The sequence below is a fragment of the Syngnathus leptorhynchus genome, chromosome 17, assembly GCF_054491065.1.
Source record: "Syngnathus leptorhynchus isolate UIUO chromosome 17, UIUO_Slep, whole genome shotgun sequence".
Classification (NCBI taxonomy): domain Eukaryota; kingdom Metazoa; phylum Chordata; class Actinopteri; order Syngnathiformes; family Syngnathidae; genus Syngnathus; species Syngnathus leptorhynchus.
The window spans coordinates 7922939-7939943 of NC_141211.1; the positions used below are offsets into that span (position 1 = coordinate 7922939).

General features: G+C 43.9%; 2 protein-coding genes and 1 long non-coding RNA gene across 7 annotated transcripts; 1 reads left to right on the plus strand and 2 right to left on the minus strand.

The window, feature by feature from the left end:
- Positions 1 to 51: 51 nt before the first annotated feature.
- Positions 52 to 2285, minus strand: tmem88a (transmembrane protein 88 a). 2 transcript variants are annotated; one of them, XM_085936208.1, is made up of 3 exons: positions 1967 to 2285; positions 983 to 1298; positions 52 to 505 (listed from the first exon to the last, which is right to left on the minus strand). In XM_085936208.1, exons 2-3 carry the CDS (start codon positions 1283 to 1285, stop codon positions 218 to 220), a joined length of 591 nt encoding a protein of 196 aa, XP_085792334.1. In that variant the 5' UTR covers positions 1286 to 1298; positions 1967 to 2285; the 3' UTR covers positions 52 to 217. The 2 variants fall into 2 exon arrangements, with proteins under 2 accessions (XP_085792334.1, XP_085792333.1); XM_085936207.1 differs by having other exon boundaries at positions 1955 to 2285.
- Positions 2286 to 3445: 1160 nt separating this feature from the next.
- LOC147043596 (uncharacterized) lies at positions 3446 to 16650 on the minus strand. Of its 4 annotated transcripts, XR_015068678.1 has the most exons (23): positions 16491 to 16650; positions 14736 to 14842; positions 13228 to 13264; positions 12945 to 13062; positions 12680 to 12742; positions 12200 to 12419; positions 11847 to 12092; positions 11626 to 11775; positions 11285 to 11563; positions 9076 to 11204; positions 8871 to 8997; positions 8698 to 8803; positions 8203 to 8408; positions 7909 to 8087; positions 7752 to 7820; positions 7536 to 7684; positions 7309 to 7423; positions 7044 to 7231; positions 6793 to 6934; positions 6549 to 6675; positions 6302 to 6472; positions 5394 to 5940; positions 3446 to 4924 (listed from the first exon to the last, which is right to left on the minus strand). XR_015068678.1 is itself a non-coding variant. In XM_085935737.1 (22 exons), the coding sequence occupies exons 4-22, from the start codon at positions 13055 to 13057 to the stop codon at positions 5917 to 5919; spliced, it is 4803 nt and encodes a 1600-aa protein (XP_085791863.1). In that variant the 5' UTR covers positions 13058 to 13062; positions 13228 to 13264; positions 14736 to 14842; positions 16491 to 16650; the 3' UTR covers positions 3446 to 5916. The 4 variants fall into 4 exon arrangements, 3 of the variants coding, with proteins under 3 accessions (XP_085791863.1, XP_085791864.1, XP_085791865.1); XM_085935737.1 differs by having other exon boundaries at positions 3446 to 5940; XM_085935738.1 differs by having other exon boundaries at positions 3446 to 5940; positions 16384 to 16650.
- On the plus strand, positions 9052 to 13223 carry LOC147043597 (uncharacterized). Its single transcript, XR_015068679.1, has 2 exons — positions 9052 to 12778; positions 12964 to 13223. It is a non-coding gene; the product is annotated as an uncharacterized LOC147043597 (long non-coding RNA).
- Positions 16651 to 17005: the final 355 nt, after the last annotated feature.

Below are 17005 nucleotides of genomic sequence, written 5' to 3' on the forward strand. Positions count from 1 at the left end.
TCACTGTCTACACAATCTGTAGTCATTTGTATTAAGAAAAAGTGCCAACATCAGAGTAAGGTTTTATTGGAAAAAATATTTTTATAAAATACAGGAATAGTATACAAAACTAATTGCTAAACATCAATTTCCAATGATGGACTGTAGTGGATTACCCCACATCATCAAGTAGGGATAAAAAAACAAAAAAAAAAACAATGTCAGAGGTCACCTCTCCTTACACCCATACGCTGCCCTTACCCTCCCTCTCGGAGACCTCCGGCATGCCACAGCAGCCGGCCACTCCGGCCTCTCTGCTGCGAGCGGCCGGCAGGTTCTTGTACACGGCCCTGCTGTAAGGAATGAAGCACAGGCCCAGTTGGAGGTGGCGAGCCAGGCGACAGAAGGCAGCCAGCGCTAGGACCAGCAGAGGCGTGAGCAGCAGAAAGCCCACCACCAGCAGTGCGACACAGCCGGCATCGTCCAGCACGTCTGAACAGTACACAGAGGTGCCGTGGGGCTGCACCTGAAGAGGTCAAATGCACAACCAGACCTTTAGATTCCATTTTCACAAATTCTTACCAGAACACAGATTTTTGGGATATTACGGGGCACTCGTTTTAAACGGCAACAATTGACCATCGTAGTCATTGATTCTTCTTATATTTGGCGGCTGTAAAGTAACCTATCCGGTGGTGCAAGTATGAAATCTAATATTTGGTCTGCACTGCACACTATGAGTCACAGCTGCAAAAGATTAAAACTTAAATTCCAGGAAGTCCCAGGAAAACCTATAGAAACAGTATTAAGTCACTGAGGAAAAATAGACTGCCTGTCACCAACACCTTGACATGCAGGAGGCTAGTTTGGTGTCCAACAGTGATTCCTAAACAAATATACTGTTGAATATTTCAAACAAATAATATGTCTTTGTTCATCTATCTATGCCACTGATGTATAGTTCCGGATAAAAGGTTGGGGAACACTGCGAGATGAGACTGACCGTGGAGTGGCAGAGGAAGCCGAATATAATCATGACGAGCGCTGGGGTGAGGATGGTGCCAAACACGACGCCCGCCAACAAGCCGTTGATCGCTGCGATGATCAGATTCTGAGCTGTGACCAGGACAGAGCAGGCCCAGCAGTCCAGAGAGCCCCTCAACTCCAGTGGAGCGTCGGGGGCATCGCTCCCACCTGTGGAGTACGGTGGGGGAACCACCACCCCAGCCCCTCTTGATGGGGAGCTGGGTTCGGAGTTGGGCAGCTCCGATGTCTTCTCCAATGTCCCATTTCGTGACAGACTCATGTTTCTTGTAGACCTGCAGCAAATGAAAGAAGCGGGACTGAAGTTAGTGGGCTAATGCGTAAAAAGTTTGAACGAAATCAGAAGATAATGTGATCCATTATGTGCTTTTCATTTGCTTTGCAATCAATTTCAAGTGCGTCATTTCTTTTGATGAGATGATTTTGTGCAGTGAAAAACAGTGCTAGAGATGATGTGGAAAGTCACCACAGCTAACGGTAGAGTTTGAAGTGCAAGGAAATGGGCTCTGCCAACCCCACCTCCACACTCCAGGATAACCGAGAACAATGAGTCCAAGCAGGAGCCGAAAAATGTCTCTAATCACTAATCAGCCAGAACAATGTTCATACGCTGATGACGGCTTTTTGTTTTGTTTGGTTATTTTTTTTACACATCTTGTATTTTTTTTCCATCTCTCATTTAACAAGCCCCTTGGAAATAGATCACCATGTGACTCCATGTGAGCTGTTGAGATGCAATGGGGCTTTTTAACGCTTACATTTTACAGCAAAACTCTTACTTTGCATTATACGTTTATTTTAATACATTTTGAAAATGTTTCCTATGAAATAAACACATTTTCATTTTTCCTTTGTAATACATGCATGCTGTTCCAAAATCATACCGTTCCATTTCAAGGTTTAGTTTGAAAGTGTTATGGATTCTACTCACCGGAGGACTTACTCGAACGATTTGTCCTCCCGCAGTTTGATGCCACAGAAACCGAAGCTGACTCCCGAAGGTGCTAAGTCAGGGATGACGAGAATTTCGAGAATTTCCCCCTGATGAATGTGTTTGGTGGAATTCCAATTCCAGTAGTATCCGTGGAAAGGCAGACACTCAAATGTTCTTTTGGTTGCTGTTGTAAAGCAAACCTCTGTATCTTCTGCCTTTCAGAGAAAGGGAACTGTGTGGACTTGAGGAGAAATCTGCTTTCCCGCTGACTTCAATGCTTCCTTCCCTGGCATTCCGTTTCCTCAGTCTGACTCCAGCTTGAGATATGATTGTGTGTGCGTGCGTATCCTGAGTACAAGAAGCCTACTGGGCTGGTGTTTGGGCAGTTGAGGCTTTCTATGATAACACCAGAGCCCAGATGTAAATCCAGGGGGAGGGAAAAGTGTTTATTTAGATAGATTAGAGGAGTCAGGGTGTGCTGTCCCACGCACATCATTCGACAGACACTTCTTTCACCTTCGTTTTGTGACGACTAGCAGCTGAACTTGTTTAATAAGTTGAAGTTGAAGCTGAGCTTTTAGACGACGTGATCAGCTCTTACAAAACTTCCCACAGAAGCCTGAGGTGTAAAACAAAAGGGCACCAAAGAGCCGCTCTGTTTCCCGGCAGCAGGAATGGCAAAGCAAGTGACCGTTGACCCCTTTGATGAAAAACAGATCTCTGGGTAAGGAAATGAGGTTGGGGGTAGAGCCCGACTCATTTGGTGGAGAAAAAAGGCCACTGCAGAGCTGATAAGAAGCCATTGGGGGCTCAGTTCAAAGGCAGCAATCAGTATTATGAAAAGGAATTCTCATTTTCGGGCATTATCGTTGATTTATTTACATGTTCACAGGGCTGATACACTGTACGTACTGTACAGTGTTTACTTTGGAGAGAAGATGGGCCTTTTTAGTTTGCAAAAGTGTAGACAGACACCCCGAGGCAATGTCGGTCTTAAAGAAAATTAAAAAAAAAAAAAAACAAGGTGGACGCTATGGATGGTTTTGTAATTAATGGACCAAGTTGTGTATGTGTGTGCGCGTGTGTGGCAGTTCCCTTGTCAAGGCTGTGCTAGGGGAGGCTTGTTAGAAGAAAAACATTTTTCCTGTCCTTGGAACCAGGATATCCCTTGCTGCATCCGCAGCCAGTCCAGATGTGCAGCTTTAGTCATTTTGTTTTCTTCACACCGCAGGATGGACGTAAATGTTAAAAATAGAAGGAAATTTAAGTTAACAATAGATGACGGGAGTACTGAGTATGCTTGTACGGTGACTGCAAATGATCTCATGCGTTTGTCATTTCTGTGAGCGGTGACTGTACATGATCTCATATTAGAATAAATGCGTTATTACATAGATAGCATTATTTTTCGTTAAGTCCATGAAGCAAAAACAACATTGTATCTGTTTTGCTTCGGTATATCGTTCTGAAATAAATGATAACTCCTACTTAATTGTTGAATAATCTATCAAAACAATTTATTGTCTTGAACAATACAATATATCACAGAAATATCACAGAGGGATTTAAGACAGGTCTGGCTCAGGTTTTCTTGTACATATTCTATTTGAAACTATAAGTGCAGCAGAACATGAACATTGTGAGAGAAAAAAAATAAAAACATTACAGCTGTCAAATAATAAACAAGAATGAGGACAAGAAACACACACAGAAAACAAAACCTTGGCCATTAAAATTCACATCCCAATAAGTCTCTGAAAATGTCTCAAGAATTACAACTACAGCTAATAATGCTCATAAAGTCACCAGTATAGCCACACGAGATTATGAAGTTCACAGAATTGAAAAAGTAAACAAAATTAGGATTGGAGTTCAATACAGTACAAATATTTGATTTGCGTTACAGTAAACTGTTGAAATGTTTCGAAGCACCAGCAGGTTGGCTTGAGTTGTATCGCTGCTTATTCATCATCATTGTGTTGTGGCAGCAAAGGAGGCACAGAGGGGTCTAGCACCGAGGGGATTACACTGACCGCTCCATGCACTTCTCCAAGACACCATCTCTCACCACCATCTTGAAAATACCTTGTCGCCCCATCAATGAGTACCATTTGATATGCAATAAATATTTCAGAAAACCATGTTCCATGTACACTATAAATAATGTCACAATTTACATTTTTTTTTTCCTGCACCCTCCCCAAAAAACAATCCTGTTAACAAAAAGAGGTATAAAAGTAAGAAGAAATTCCCAGTGCAGTAATTAAAACATGAGTGAGACAGGAAAGTTCAACATTCCCAGCAACAAAAACAAGAGACTGAGGATGACAAATTTGACCATTTACAAATTAGATTCAAGAGAACTATTTAAGTCAAGTAAACTACAAAATATTATGTACATGATATGGTGTACATAGGGGAATAATAGCAGGGAGTAAACCATACTTGATTTTTGACATTATTTTGTTATCCAGAAAAAGGAATAAAACCTCCAGCAATTTAAATTTGTACTTAAGAAGACGTTTTAAGTTTGATCACATTATACAGTATTTCATAGTCCTTGAAAAAGTCAACAATTATAACAGTGGTGAGAAAATCACAAGTGGACCGAAGACTTCATGAAATTTAAGAAGAATCATGATCAGATGCAATCTGCAAAACTATTACTCGGAAAGTAAATGTCTTAAAATTGCAACCAGTAAACCTTGGACCAAGTTTGGTGGTCTGTCATATAGTATCAAACGAGTATAAAACTAGAACACTGATGGAAAATTGTGATCTGCGGAGAGCGGAAAATTTGCTTTCTGAGAAACACGATGACACTTCGAGAACTTATGACGTGAAAAAGTTGACCTTACTTCTCGTTACATATCCGGTGTTGTTTGCTGGTATAATTAGTGGACATGTATGCAAGAGAAGCATGAGTGAAGTTCTGTACTCTCACGGGTAGCCTTCTTGTCTCAGTCACTGGAAGAAACAAAATTGGTGATTCCTGCTGTTCTTCATCTATGCACTCCACTTCTTATCCAATACAGTCATTCACAATTTATGTTCATGTCATCCAAAAAGGTATAAAATGGGGATTCTGTTCCCATAACAAAACAAATAAAATAGAAAATCCACGCCACATTTGCTTTTAGGTGTATCATAGATGATACTGACTGTTTGATCAACGATTAAGAACCAAGCCACTTTAGTTCTCTAACAAACCCGTATTTTAGAGAAATGTTTTTTTTTCTTTTTAGCTAAACAAAAACAAATTGGCATAGCTTTGCACTCCAATTACAACTTCTCATAAAACAAGGCCAATGTGGTGTACCTCCAGGCTGGTAGATTTTTGTTGTTGTTGTAGTAACTAATCTGACAATAATAAATAAGACTGGCGTAAATAGCACCTCAGTGAGTTTACAGGTATGAGGAACATGGTCAAGTTTACCTGAAGCTCAACACAAACTGGGATCAATATCAATATGATGTGACAAAATGTGACAATCAGCTACCCCTCCTGCGTGAAGCGGGTTCCCCTGCTGGTACAATAGAATCACAGCAAATTCATGGACATATAGAATAACTAGATTGGTGTAAAAAACGGAATTTGCATAAAAGTACCTGAATTGAGACATAAAATTGGCTACTTGACGCTTTCGAATCACAGCAGAGTCCGTTGAATGTAGTATATAACCTGATTTTCAGTGCTAGTGGTGCTCACCTTTTTTTTTTTTTTTGTCCTTCCATGGTAATTACCATTCTAGTCATTCTATTTCAATGCTCAAGTCCAATCTGCAGCTGGTATGGGGAAGACAGCGAGCTGTACTTGGATCGGCTGAGTAGCTATTACCTTATTGTGTGATGTAAACGACAGAGTAAACGTTGATTGGCTGATTCACAACCTGCTTGCAGGAACAGTTTGTGCTGCCCTCGGTTTTGGTTATGGCTGAAAAGACGCCATGGCGACATCTTCACTTTGCTAAAGGTGATGGAGCCTGAAGGAAAGAGAGAAACAAGTTTGGGTTTAGTGGTACCAACATACTGATTGTTTGAAACCTTTTATTGTCCCCTCTGGGGAAATTTAACCCATCCCCGTGTGATTTTGATCCATCCTCTGAGGGAGAGGGGAGCAGTGAGCAGCAGCGGCGCCGCGCTCGGGAATCATTTTTGGTGATCTAACCCCCCAATTCCAACCCTTAACGCTGAGTGCCAGGCAGGAAGGCAATGGGTCTCGTTTTTTTTTTTATAGTCTTTGGTATGACCCGGCCGGGGTTTGAACCCACAACCTTTCGGTCTCAGGGCAGACACTACCACTAGGACGCTGCGCTGATAATCAGACATGGAGATGAAACTGACCAGTGTGAAGCTGTCATAAGTTTTGATCAACTCTTCTGTCAGATACTGTTCCAGAACCACCACTCCCGTCAGCGTCGGGCTCTTGGCTCGGGCGCAGTCCTCACAGTGCACCACGTAGGTCTTCTTAGTGCTGTGTTCACTGGTCACGAACAGCATGTTGAACACCTCCAACTGCACAAATAACAAGTAGATGACACACAGAGCAGACAACATTGAGGGAAAAAATCTGATGAGTTAGGAAACTGACGTCACACTCGTTGCAGTAGTAAGCCGGCTCTTCCTTCAAACGACTCTGATAACTGATTTTCTTTCCTGAAGCCACCAATTGCTCTCTCAAAATCTGGATGTGCTTGATGGACTGTAGGAGGCAGTGTCTGGCAGAGGAGGAACAAAGAACCGACCAATGATATCATTTCCACCGTGCGGTAGAGTTTCCTAAAACCAATTTGTAGGGCCATACAGGTAATAGCACCCAAAAAAAAAAGTCTTACTTAATCATCTTGAAGGTGTCCTCATCTGTGATTTTGATGGTACGAGCCACATTCCAGGAAACGTGGATCATTGGAACAATTGACTTCACCTTCTTCTCTTCATTCCATTCATATCGCTCCAGCGCGAGTTGATACTGGTATGCTAACAAACAAGGCAACAAACAAGCCCAGTGAAAGCAAAGGGAACATTTATTGAGACAAAGCAATGACTATCCAGCAGCTTCGTCACTGGATTTGTTTGCATTACTCACCGTTTAAGGGTCCCACATTCCAGGCGATGTTGTTGCACCATCCCACTGCTTGGACCCAGTGCACCGTCCCTGCATTAATCCACACCAGGTCGCCTGGCCTCTGAATGAATCGGTACACGGGGATGTTGGAGCTGTAGAGGTCTTCCAGAACTGGCCACCAGGACCCTGTGAGGTAGTCTACCCCATGCCTGAGGTAGAAGTGGATTTCAGAAAACCATATGTTAGGATGGGTTGTCTCCTGTTAAAAGCAAGGCTCCTCACTCACTTCTCGCAGAACGTGTTGATAGCCTCCCAGTAGTGCTCATGGACAGCAAACCACTCACAGTCACCTGGTCCAATATTAATGTTGACTGAGCAGAAGTTGTTGTTCTCTTGGTGACCTGAGGACAAAATAATGCATTAAAAATGTCCATTCTGAATAAACATCCTTTTTGTACATTAAATCAAGGTCAAACAAAGACTCAATTAGGGACACATGAAAGCCACACTGACCTGGAGTCCGACTGCCGGGAACTTTCATGTAGAGCTGGACGGTGTTCATGCCTAAGATTGTGTGACCCACATGACTGAGCATGTTGTTGACCGACTCCACTCGCATGAACGCTGGCAGCTTGAGCAACTCCTGTAGCTGAGGTTTCCACCTAAAGACAAACACGGCAGACGTTATGATGTTTCCCTAATTCAAATAGACAGAATTGATCAACTCACCGTTTTGGATCTGAGAGATCTATGTTGGTCCCAAATTTGATTATCTTTCCAACCGACTTTAATTCCGAGCTGGGGAGGAATGACAAATCTGAGTCAGACAATTCCTAATTTATTTTTTATCATGTGTGGATGCCTTCTTTTTTTTTTTTTTTCTAACCTGGGTGTGTCGGCAACGGTGTTTTTGCCGAAAGGGAGTGCAGGAGCGGCTTTTATGTCAGTCGAGACCGGGCTGCCTTTATTGCCGGCTGCCGATATCACGCGTACTTTAGCGGTGGACGCCGAATTTGTGGAGTCAGCTTGGTCTTCTTCCTCGTCGTTCTCACCCTCCTTCTCCTCCTATAAAGCGTCTACATGAGCTTAGCTGGCAGGTTGGTCAACGGCGTGCTAGGTAACGTGCTAAAATGTTCAATGTGTATTCCTTTGTGTGGGTGCCCTGAGGAAAAACGTCTACCTGCAGGCTCTCCTGGAAGCTGGAGGCCTGGTACTGAGCGTATTTGGCAATGGTGGTGTGTGAGCGGCTGCTCTCACAGGGCCACGTCTGAGTGGAGCCACGGGAATCCCAGTTCTGATCAGCGGGCTGCTGAACCTGAGTCCTCAACTCGACAGCATGCTCTGCATTAGCCTCCACCAGAGATTTGGTGGAAAACAAACCAAGGTCTCACAGAGGAAAAAGAGAACAATTGTAAGAAAAGTATATACTTAGCAACTCAAAAGGTAAATGTGAATGCTGCTTTAACAATTTAGATCGGGGGTCATCTTATATACAGCACTTAAAGTAAATATGACTGGTTAAACTTCCATGAGATGACTAATTGGGAAAGCCAAATGTTGCCCCTTTTGTTGTCAGTGATTTTCACGTCTTGCCCACTTTCACACACTAATGACAAAGAATTTGGAACAATTATTGGTTCAGTAGTCTCCGAATTTGTGTTGTGTATAAACTCACTGAGGCGGAGAGAGCCAGCGAGGCCTCTGATGACAGTAACCGCATTTTTGGGATTGGTGCAGAATTGAAGCAGGACTGGTGAGAAGGCATCCCTCCTGCTCTCCAACTGCAAACAACAACGGAGATATGAAACGACTGATATTGTCATCGCCGTGTCTGCTTTGTTTACTCACATAAATGCTTGGCGTGGGAGGGTTGAGCTTTTCTCGAGGTATGGGAATCTGGATGGAAAGTTTAGGTTTCACGGAAAGGGAAGGAAGCAAGTATGACTCCTTAAATTTCTCCTTAACCTTTGCCCTCCTGTGATAAGAGAGCAAAGCCAAGAGTGTATTGAAGGATTCTTTCAGATCATACAATCTTCTTTGGGTGAATACTTACTTGCAAGCTCTCACAACCTGGGCACCTGTGTTTTGGATGTTGATCTGACAAAGAGGGATTTTTTGCTCTTCGATTTCTGCTGTGTTAAACGAGTGTGTACCATCGGTCTTCAATTTCACCAAAAGGACCTTCAGCTCTTTCGTCAAGCCCATTGACAACATTTTGCGCTTGAGTGGGTCAATGGGAGCTGGTGTAGCGGTGCATAATTTAGTTGCCAACAAGCTTGAGCTTTTCCTATCGGATGATGTCGATGATGATGATGCGGCAGTTCCGAGCACACTTACGCCGTCTTTAAACTTTATGATGTTTCCTTTAGCTTTGTCATGTTTCATCTTTTTGGGCACGTCTTTGATGGGATTTGTGATTTTTGACTTGTGTTGTCTGTTTGTATATTTGCGCCTTTTCTCCTTCTTTGTCTTAACTTTGGGCCGGACCTGGTGACCTCTCTCCTCGCTCTTTGGCCTCTTATCTTTGTTTGAGACAAGGAGATGGTTCAAAGAGGTGCTGTGAGTGGTGGTCAATCGCAGCTCTGCACTCAATGAGTGGTCCAAAAGAGAGATGTCGTTTTGGGTTTGGCCGTCTTCATCCTCAGCCTCTCGTCTCTCTTTAATATCAACATCAGGCTCCTCTCGTTTGCTTGCGGAGGTTTCTGTGATGGGCTCGCACTCGACTGTCTTTTGGAAATGTGAATCAGGCTGATGATTGGTTTCTGAGGAGGATGCTAGAGGTGACATGAGGGCAGAATCTTGCTCCTGGTGACATTTAATATCTGGTCCCAGCGCAAGAGAAGAAGCAACCTTAACCCCATTGGCGGTCAAAGCAGGAGAACCCCCAAAGGGACCTCCTCGACATGCAGTCCTCTGGCCACTGAGAAAAGTGGCCAGGCTCTTGAAGACATCATCCAGACCTGCTTTGTGGTGAAGCTGATGCTGGGGAGAGGTGGATTTTTCTGGAATTTCTTTCTTCTTTTCATCTTCAAGTAAATGATTTGTACTTTGTGGATCACGGGCTTCTGAACAATCCGCCAGTTTACTTTCAACAGACTCCTTAAACACACCGTGAATATTCTCGTCTTCAACGGCCGGAGGTGAAAAACACACAGTGGGGCTGGGTTGGAGGTCGGCACTGCTCATCATTTCTTTTTCGAGCTCCTCTTCATCCTCCGCAACATCGGACACTGGCGAGCCCTGCCAGCTGAGTACAGGAGGAGTGTTAGCAAGGTTGTCTCCCACTTCTCCTCGTCCAATCACAGCCACAGGCTGGAGATCCGGAGCGTGGAGAAGACCACCTTGCCCCGACGGCTCAACACTCGCAGAAGATGCTGCCCTGAGAGGTTCTAGGGCTTGACAAAAAAGCGACAATAGAGTGTCTTTCGGTTTAGCTTTTGGTGCTTCTTCTGATTGCGACGAAGACGTGGTCGGGCTGGAGTTGGCTTTTGTAAGGAGTGAGTGTTCTCGCTTATTTTGGACTAAAAGTTGTGGAGGGGTAGGAAAGGAAGGACCAGCGCAAAGACCATCCTCTACTGAAGAGTTATAAATAAGAGAGGAGCTGCAAGTTTCCTTCTCTGTCTTTTGAGCTTTCTGTGATATTTTCATTTCTTTCCTCGCTGCCTTGTGCCTTTTCTTTTTTTTCTCACCTAATTTTCGTTCTTTTTTCTTGCGTTTCTTTCGGTCTTCGGCTTTTGTGTTTGCCTTTGCGACATCTTCCCTTCTCTCCCTTTTCGCCAGTTTCTCGTTTTGTATGCACTGGATGGTTCTTGGGACTTCAGACTCCTTTACTAGCTTGTTTATTCTTGAGCTGCTGTGGGGAGACAAGCAGACAAGCTGTGAGGTCCTCTTGTATTTGACATCTGAAAACCTGGATTTTGGACCGGCTGGAGACGTATGTGATGGGATGGAGGTTGAGCAGAGCCTTGCTTTGGGAGTGGGGCTTCCCTGGACTTTTGATTGCCCACCGAGGCCAGGGCTACATTGCTGACTGCTATGAGCTGTTTTGCGCAACGGTGGGCTAACGCGTCGACTGTAAGCAGAATCTTTCCAATGAATGGAGGAGTAGTTAAGAGACTCTTCTGCAGGAGACCTGAAGACGGGTGGCTCTCTTGAAATGCCTCTTGTGTCGCGCTCGATTTCCTGCAGAGTAAATACGTATGGACGGCTGTTAAATTGCCAATGTAGTAACATTCACCAAATTCAAATGAACAATTTCGTACTGTGCTTTGCTTGCGGAGATAACTCCTCGAGTCCGCCTCTTCCTTCTCAAGGCGGTGCGTCAGAGGTTTGTGCTGTTCAGCTCCGAGGTGGCGAGTGTGCCGCTGTTGGTGGTGATGAGGATTTTGCTGGCTGTAAGGCACACGGGTGTGTTCTGCTGGTGAAGACGTTTTTCGGTAACCGTTTCCTAGATGTGAAGCCCCGCTGCTGCAAGCCTGGTTTTGGACTGTTAAGTCACGGTTGCAAAAGCTTTCTCCTCCAGCACGTGATTTTGAGGTCTCCTGCGTCAGAAGGAAGAAAATCTGAGATAACGTACAGTTTCGAATAAGTAAGCCAGTAATACCTGTTGCTGTGTTGTTGAGGTCCTGTGGTCAGAGGGGCGGCTCGGACCTGCCCTGTCATGAAGGGGCTTCCAGTTATCTTGCTTACAACGGTGGTGGCGAGGTGGGGATGGTGGATAGGCAACTAAATGCCTTGATCCAGGAAGAGATGACTAAACAGAAGAGCGTCATTCTTTCAGACAAGCATGCCGGACGAAGCTAGTGAACGTTGAATACCATATACCTGATCAGGACCCGAGTCCCGGCTCCTCTTGGCTGGACACTCTTCCCTTGTTGATTTAGGGTGTTGTGGGGTTGAACTATGCTGGTGCATTTGGTCTGGACGCTGGTGAGAAGCTGGCCGTTTCCAAGGCCCGGGTCTGTCACGAATCATTCGACCAGGGAACGTCCTGCGAAAGTCTGAGGGAGCCCATCTTTCTGGGGGGGGCTGAAGCTCTCTGTTGTTACGGTGCAGGCGAGGACTCCCATGCTAGAGCCAAGAAGAGAAACATCACAGTCTTTCATCCAAAAGACAACGAACAACATTCACTCCTTTGAAAAGATACTTTCTTCACGCCCCCCTTCTAAAGGCCTCACCAAAGAGTTGCTGACATTGCTGTCCCAGTTTGTGTAGCGTTGTCCTGGTCTTGTTAGATAACCATTGTTGGTGCCAGTTCGGTTGTGGAATGAGCGCACAGAGTTGTGATGCCAGTTCTGGCCTTCAAATGGTTGTTCTTTACCATCCCAAGCATGTAGAGATGGCCTGTGCCCCTTGGAGGAACCCTTGTCTTGGGCATAGTCAAGCGTCCGTTCCCCCCTTGGCAAACAAACAAACAAACAAACAAACAAACAAACAAACAAACAAACAAACAAACAAACAAACAAACAAACAAACAAACAACTTTTTATGCTTTGGAATAATTTGACTTGTAACATAGTAAAACTTGCTTTCAACAAGATTTAAGAATCTAGCCTATGAATACAAAGTGATTGTCCGTGTGTGTGTGTACTGTGTACAGCTGCCATCTCATATTGAAACATCTAATGACTGAATGTTTGACTATTTTCATTCTTCACCTGGTATATTGACGATTTGACGGTGAGGTGGGGTGATCGGATGGAAAGCGTCCTCCACTGCATCTGTAGTGGCAACAGATACAACTGCTACATATTCAGGTAATAAAGCCACAGTTACTTAGTGACTTAACACACATGACACAAAAATAACCGTGGTGTAATACCAGTTCAATCTAACTCATGGTTTATATCAGGGATAAACAAATCAACTATACCTTAACATTAAGATTCCAATGTCTGTGTGTATTGTCGTGCTGTTGCTGACCTTTGTGTTTGGCTCCAAGGCCAACTGTTTACCGGGGCCCATTGTCCTCGGTTTGGTCCTGGAAAGGGGTGCCATGTTTTACGGCCCAAGTACAGCTCTGCCGGGTGATACATGCAGCCTGCAACGGACAAGTTAGGTGCAATGATTTGTATCATACTGTAAAATACCAAATGTGTACAGTGATATAGCTGGAGAATTATAAAAGCAATGCATGTAGTATGACGAAAACATCTCGACAAAGACACACAAAGCACTTCAATAAAAGCAAAAAGTCTGTAATTACCAGTCCGTCTGTGTTCGAGAATCCCTCCACTTCAACCCTGAACAGACAAAAACACGATTCAGTGAGAACATAGGTTTTATTAGTTTTTTTACTTGATCATCATACATACTCATTTTAGGGGGTCATTTTGGGGTTACTATTCATGTTAGACCCCCCCCCCCTCTATAATCAAATACAACTGCTGCCGAGTACCATTATTGTCTACAAGCATCTCATATTTTTGCTGACTGCATTCATTGTTGCTGACATAAAACAAAAACAAATCTGTAGTCGTGGTTTCTTACGTACATGCTTTCATACCCAGCTGTGCAACTTGTAGGCAATTCCTTCAGCGGTGAAGGATTTTCCATCCATTGCCTAGAGTATGCTTACAGTGTTGTGCAGCCATGCATGACAAGCCTCACTGTGTATGGCAAATGAGGTAAGTGAGGAAGGTCTTCAAGAGTCAATTTCTACCCAGTTGCTACAGCAACTGAAAGCCAGACATCTTTTACTGCTTTGGCTTTAGGCCACGTAAAGACCGTTTCATTTAGATTTATTGTTGGATAAGAAAGACGGCAAAGCATAATTCATCAATCTGTTACCATGCATATGTAATTATGACATTCAGTGTGTATGAGTGATTGCTGTCTGAAATGGGTGGGGTGCCGTGTGGGGGGGGGGGAACAACTTGCTGAGTAAACATGCCTACTTAGTCACTGTAATCCTCTCATATGAAGAACATAAGCTTCCTGTAAATTAAGTGTTCATCACTTTGACCTTGCTTCAACTTTTTGGGCACCACGTGTAATTGAATAAAAGCTCACTATTAATAAATCCTCGCATGCCACTTGAATGCTAGTTGTGACACTAGGAGCAGACGTCTGGTCTTAATTCATAACAAGCTTTGTTTTCTTGTTTTGTGGGATGATTTGGTTTCCAGATAAGAAAAAAAATCCTTGAAAGGATTTAAGGAATATACACAGACTACAAATAGTCCCATCTGTTTTGTAGCCTCAGTATTGCACAGTGGAATGTTACAGAGATGTAGGAGGGGGCTGACCATCAGCTCCACTTTGACTCAACACAACAGCGTTGTGTGTGCGACCAATATGAAACCCATCTGCACAGGGTTAACTCCATACATCTGGAATTTGGCTCTGAGGCCCAAACGATGTCACGTGCAACGAGGGGTTACGTTAGGAAAGTGGAGCATACCACTCGGTCGGAAAAACACAAACAGTAGAGTCAGCACGGAGGATTGCATTGCACTGTATAACTCAATATCAAATAAGAATATTGTGCTTAGACTAGCAGTGGTGCTCAGAACATACTATTTGGCTAATGTTGTAAATTGTGACTGTTTGCAACCTTGAACAAACTCTGATGCAATATCAACATTCGGCCATACAGTATACCAAAATCTGTGTAAATAAAGCTGATGCAGTATCAGGTTCCATTGTAATACACCTAAAGTTGAAGCCAATGATTGTGAAGACATGTACAGGCTTCATATTGTGCACCTTTACCTTGCAGTGAAAAAGAGGAGATGGGCTCTCAGTCAGTCAATCCAAAACAGCAAATAGAGTAGGCTGGTCCAGCTGCCTTTAAATAGACATGCTCGCCCCTCTACTATCTGGCAAAGACACACAGAGCAGACAGAGTGAGGAAATACCATTGTCAGTTGGTGGTTTATTGTGTCAAATAAAGCTTGGTGCTTCTTTTGAATCACGTGCATACACAACAATCTTACAAACGCAAAATAAGGGCAAAAGAGGGATAGAGTGGTGGGTTTTTTTTTTTTTTTAGACGGATGGAAAAACATCCTTGTCGCTTTCCCCTACATGACTTTGTCTTTATTGTTGCCTTTGCTACAATCATAACTTTGATTTAGGATGCTTACTTTTCTTGCCAGGATCCCTCTTTATGTCTATCTTGATTCCACACTCCTCCCTTTTTTTTTTTTCCTACACAATGTGTCCTTGTATCCCTGGCAACCAGTGATAATTTAGCCTAAGGTTGATAGTAAGGCCTCCAGCTAGGAGTGGAGAATAGACAATTTGGACCGAGTGCTGGGTAATGACATTGATCTGATGGAGAATGGTACAGTTGGTAGAAAGATTTTCCACCGATCATCTGATGATCTGCTTGAAATGTCTTTGTTAATCCTTTCCTGATAGAACAATTCAGGCAATCCTCTCACAATGCTCGCTTGTTGCGGTGCAACACTGCATACGAACATGCATCTCTTACAGAGAGCTGTGTGCAACTGCTCGTGTGTAAGCGTGCAGGAAGGCTAACTGTGATCCAATACCATAAAAGGAAGGATGGGCTGCACTAGACTAGGACCGTCTCCTGTGACTTCCAGGGTTGCTAACACAAGAAGCAGACACCAAGAGAACAGATGGAGACGCGAGAAGCTGCAACAGTCAGCACTGGCATGGACGAGACAGACTGTCCGCCCCAGATATCACACACGCTGTATTGCCTGTTAAAAAAACAAAAAAAGCGCAGCAGCCAATTGGGAGAATGTACAGTAGGAGCCGAATATCAATGCCATTTCTAAAAATAACCAGCAGGCTAGCTTTCCTCCCTCTGCTGTATCCCCTTCTATAATGGCAGCCTCTCCCGGTGTATGCTCCATAAAGCACCTCTCTCTGAGGGGTACTGGAATGTACCAAGGCAAGGTCAGGAGTGAGAAGAAGGGGTGTCTGATGCCAATCGTGCAAAATTTGATGTAATCCAGACAATGACAAAGGTTAAAAGGTTCATCGGAGGATGCACGTGCACGTGTTTGTGTGAGCGCATCAGAGAGCTGGCATGGAATGAGGCATTACATCAATGGGAAGGAGAGGAGTGATAGGTATGTGAGAAGGCTGATAGATGGATGGATAAATGTTAATTGGGCTACAACAGGTATTGCACTCGTTTTTGCTACACTTTTAATTGAACAGTTTAAAGCTACAATAGTTGAGCACTCAACCAGGTTCAAAATTGCAAATTTTCTGGATGTGAGAATACATTCATTGCATGTGTGTGTTGAATGTGCAAGCACACCGCAGTGTCTCCCAGGACAATGACAAAGACACATCCAAAAAAAAAAAAAAAAAAAAGACTCAAAGAAACTGCTCAAATGCAGACAGGTAAATGGAAATGCACGAATGCAGATACACTTACGTGCAGACGCCAGTAGCTCTACTACAATGCTCAATGTAAGCTGTCTGTCTAAAATGCATAGGCAAAAATCAACACGATCAAGTTGCCGGTGTGCAGTCGACTTTTACCTCCTATTTGTCTTCCTTAGGGTCCACACCCCCCTTCTGCACCCCCTTTCCTCCCTTTCACTCCTCACCACCTTGTCTCACCCGATCCTCTCCACCGTGTCTTTTCTCCCCCCTCTAGTCCTCTTCCTGTTTCCAATCCGCTCTGAGATGCTTGGGCTCACCGAGTTACTCAAAGAGGGCGGGCCAAAGCTGTCAATCACAAGACATGAACCAATCAGAGGATAGAATGTGTGATATCTAGCGTAGCGAGGGCAACGGAGGAGGGGCATGGATGGGGCCCTTTAATTTTAGTGTGTGTTCGAGTTGGATGACAGCCAGCACAGAGAAATAGATACGTCACACACTATATTCCACATCCCCTGCAAAAGCTTGCATTAATGTATGTGCTTTATACACATTCAGCAGCAAGCCGCAGATAAATATTGTTCAAACATTTTGCATCAGAACACAAATTGAATCCGAATTAATTCCCCATTATTTGTTGTTGATATGATTCTAAACCACCGGGTTAGAGT

What these genes read in the sequence shown, in the direction of transcription:
- tmem88a (XM_085936208.1), bottom strand. Translation starts at nt 1,285, where the DNA reads ATGAGTCTGTCACGAAATGGGACATTGGAGAAGACATCGGAGCTGCCC. An exon ending in GCTTCCTCTGCCACTCCACG is followed by an intron (nt 506 to 982) that starts GTCAGTCTCATC and finishes TGACCTCTTCAG; the next exon opens with GTGCAGCCCCACGGCACCTC.
- LOC147043596 (XM_085935737.1), bottom strand. Translation starts at nt 13,057, where the DNA reads ATGTATCACCCGGCAGAGCTGTACTTGGGCCGTAAAACATGGCACCCC. An exon ending in TCAAATCGTCAATATACCAG is followed by an intron (nt 12,420 to 12,679) that starts GTGAAGAATGAA and finishes TTGTTTGCCAAG; the next exon opens with GGGGGAACGGACGCTTGACT. An exon ending in GAATGTGGGACCCTTAAACG is followed by an intron (nt 6,935 to 7,043) that starts GTGAGTAATGCA and finishes CTTGTTTGTTAG; the next exon opens with CATACCAGTATCAACTCGCG.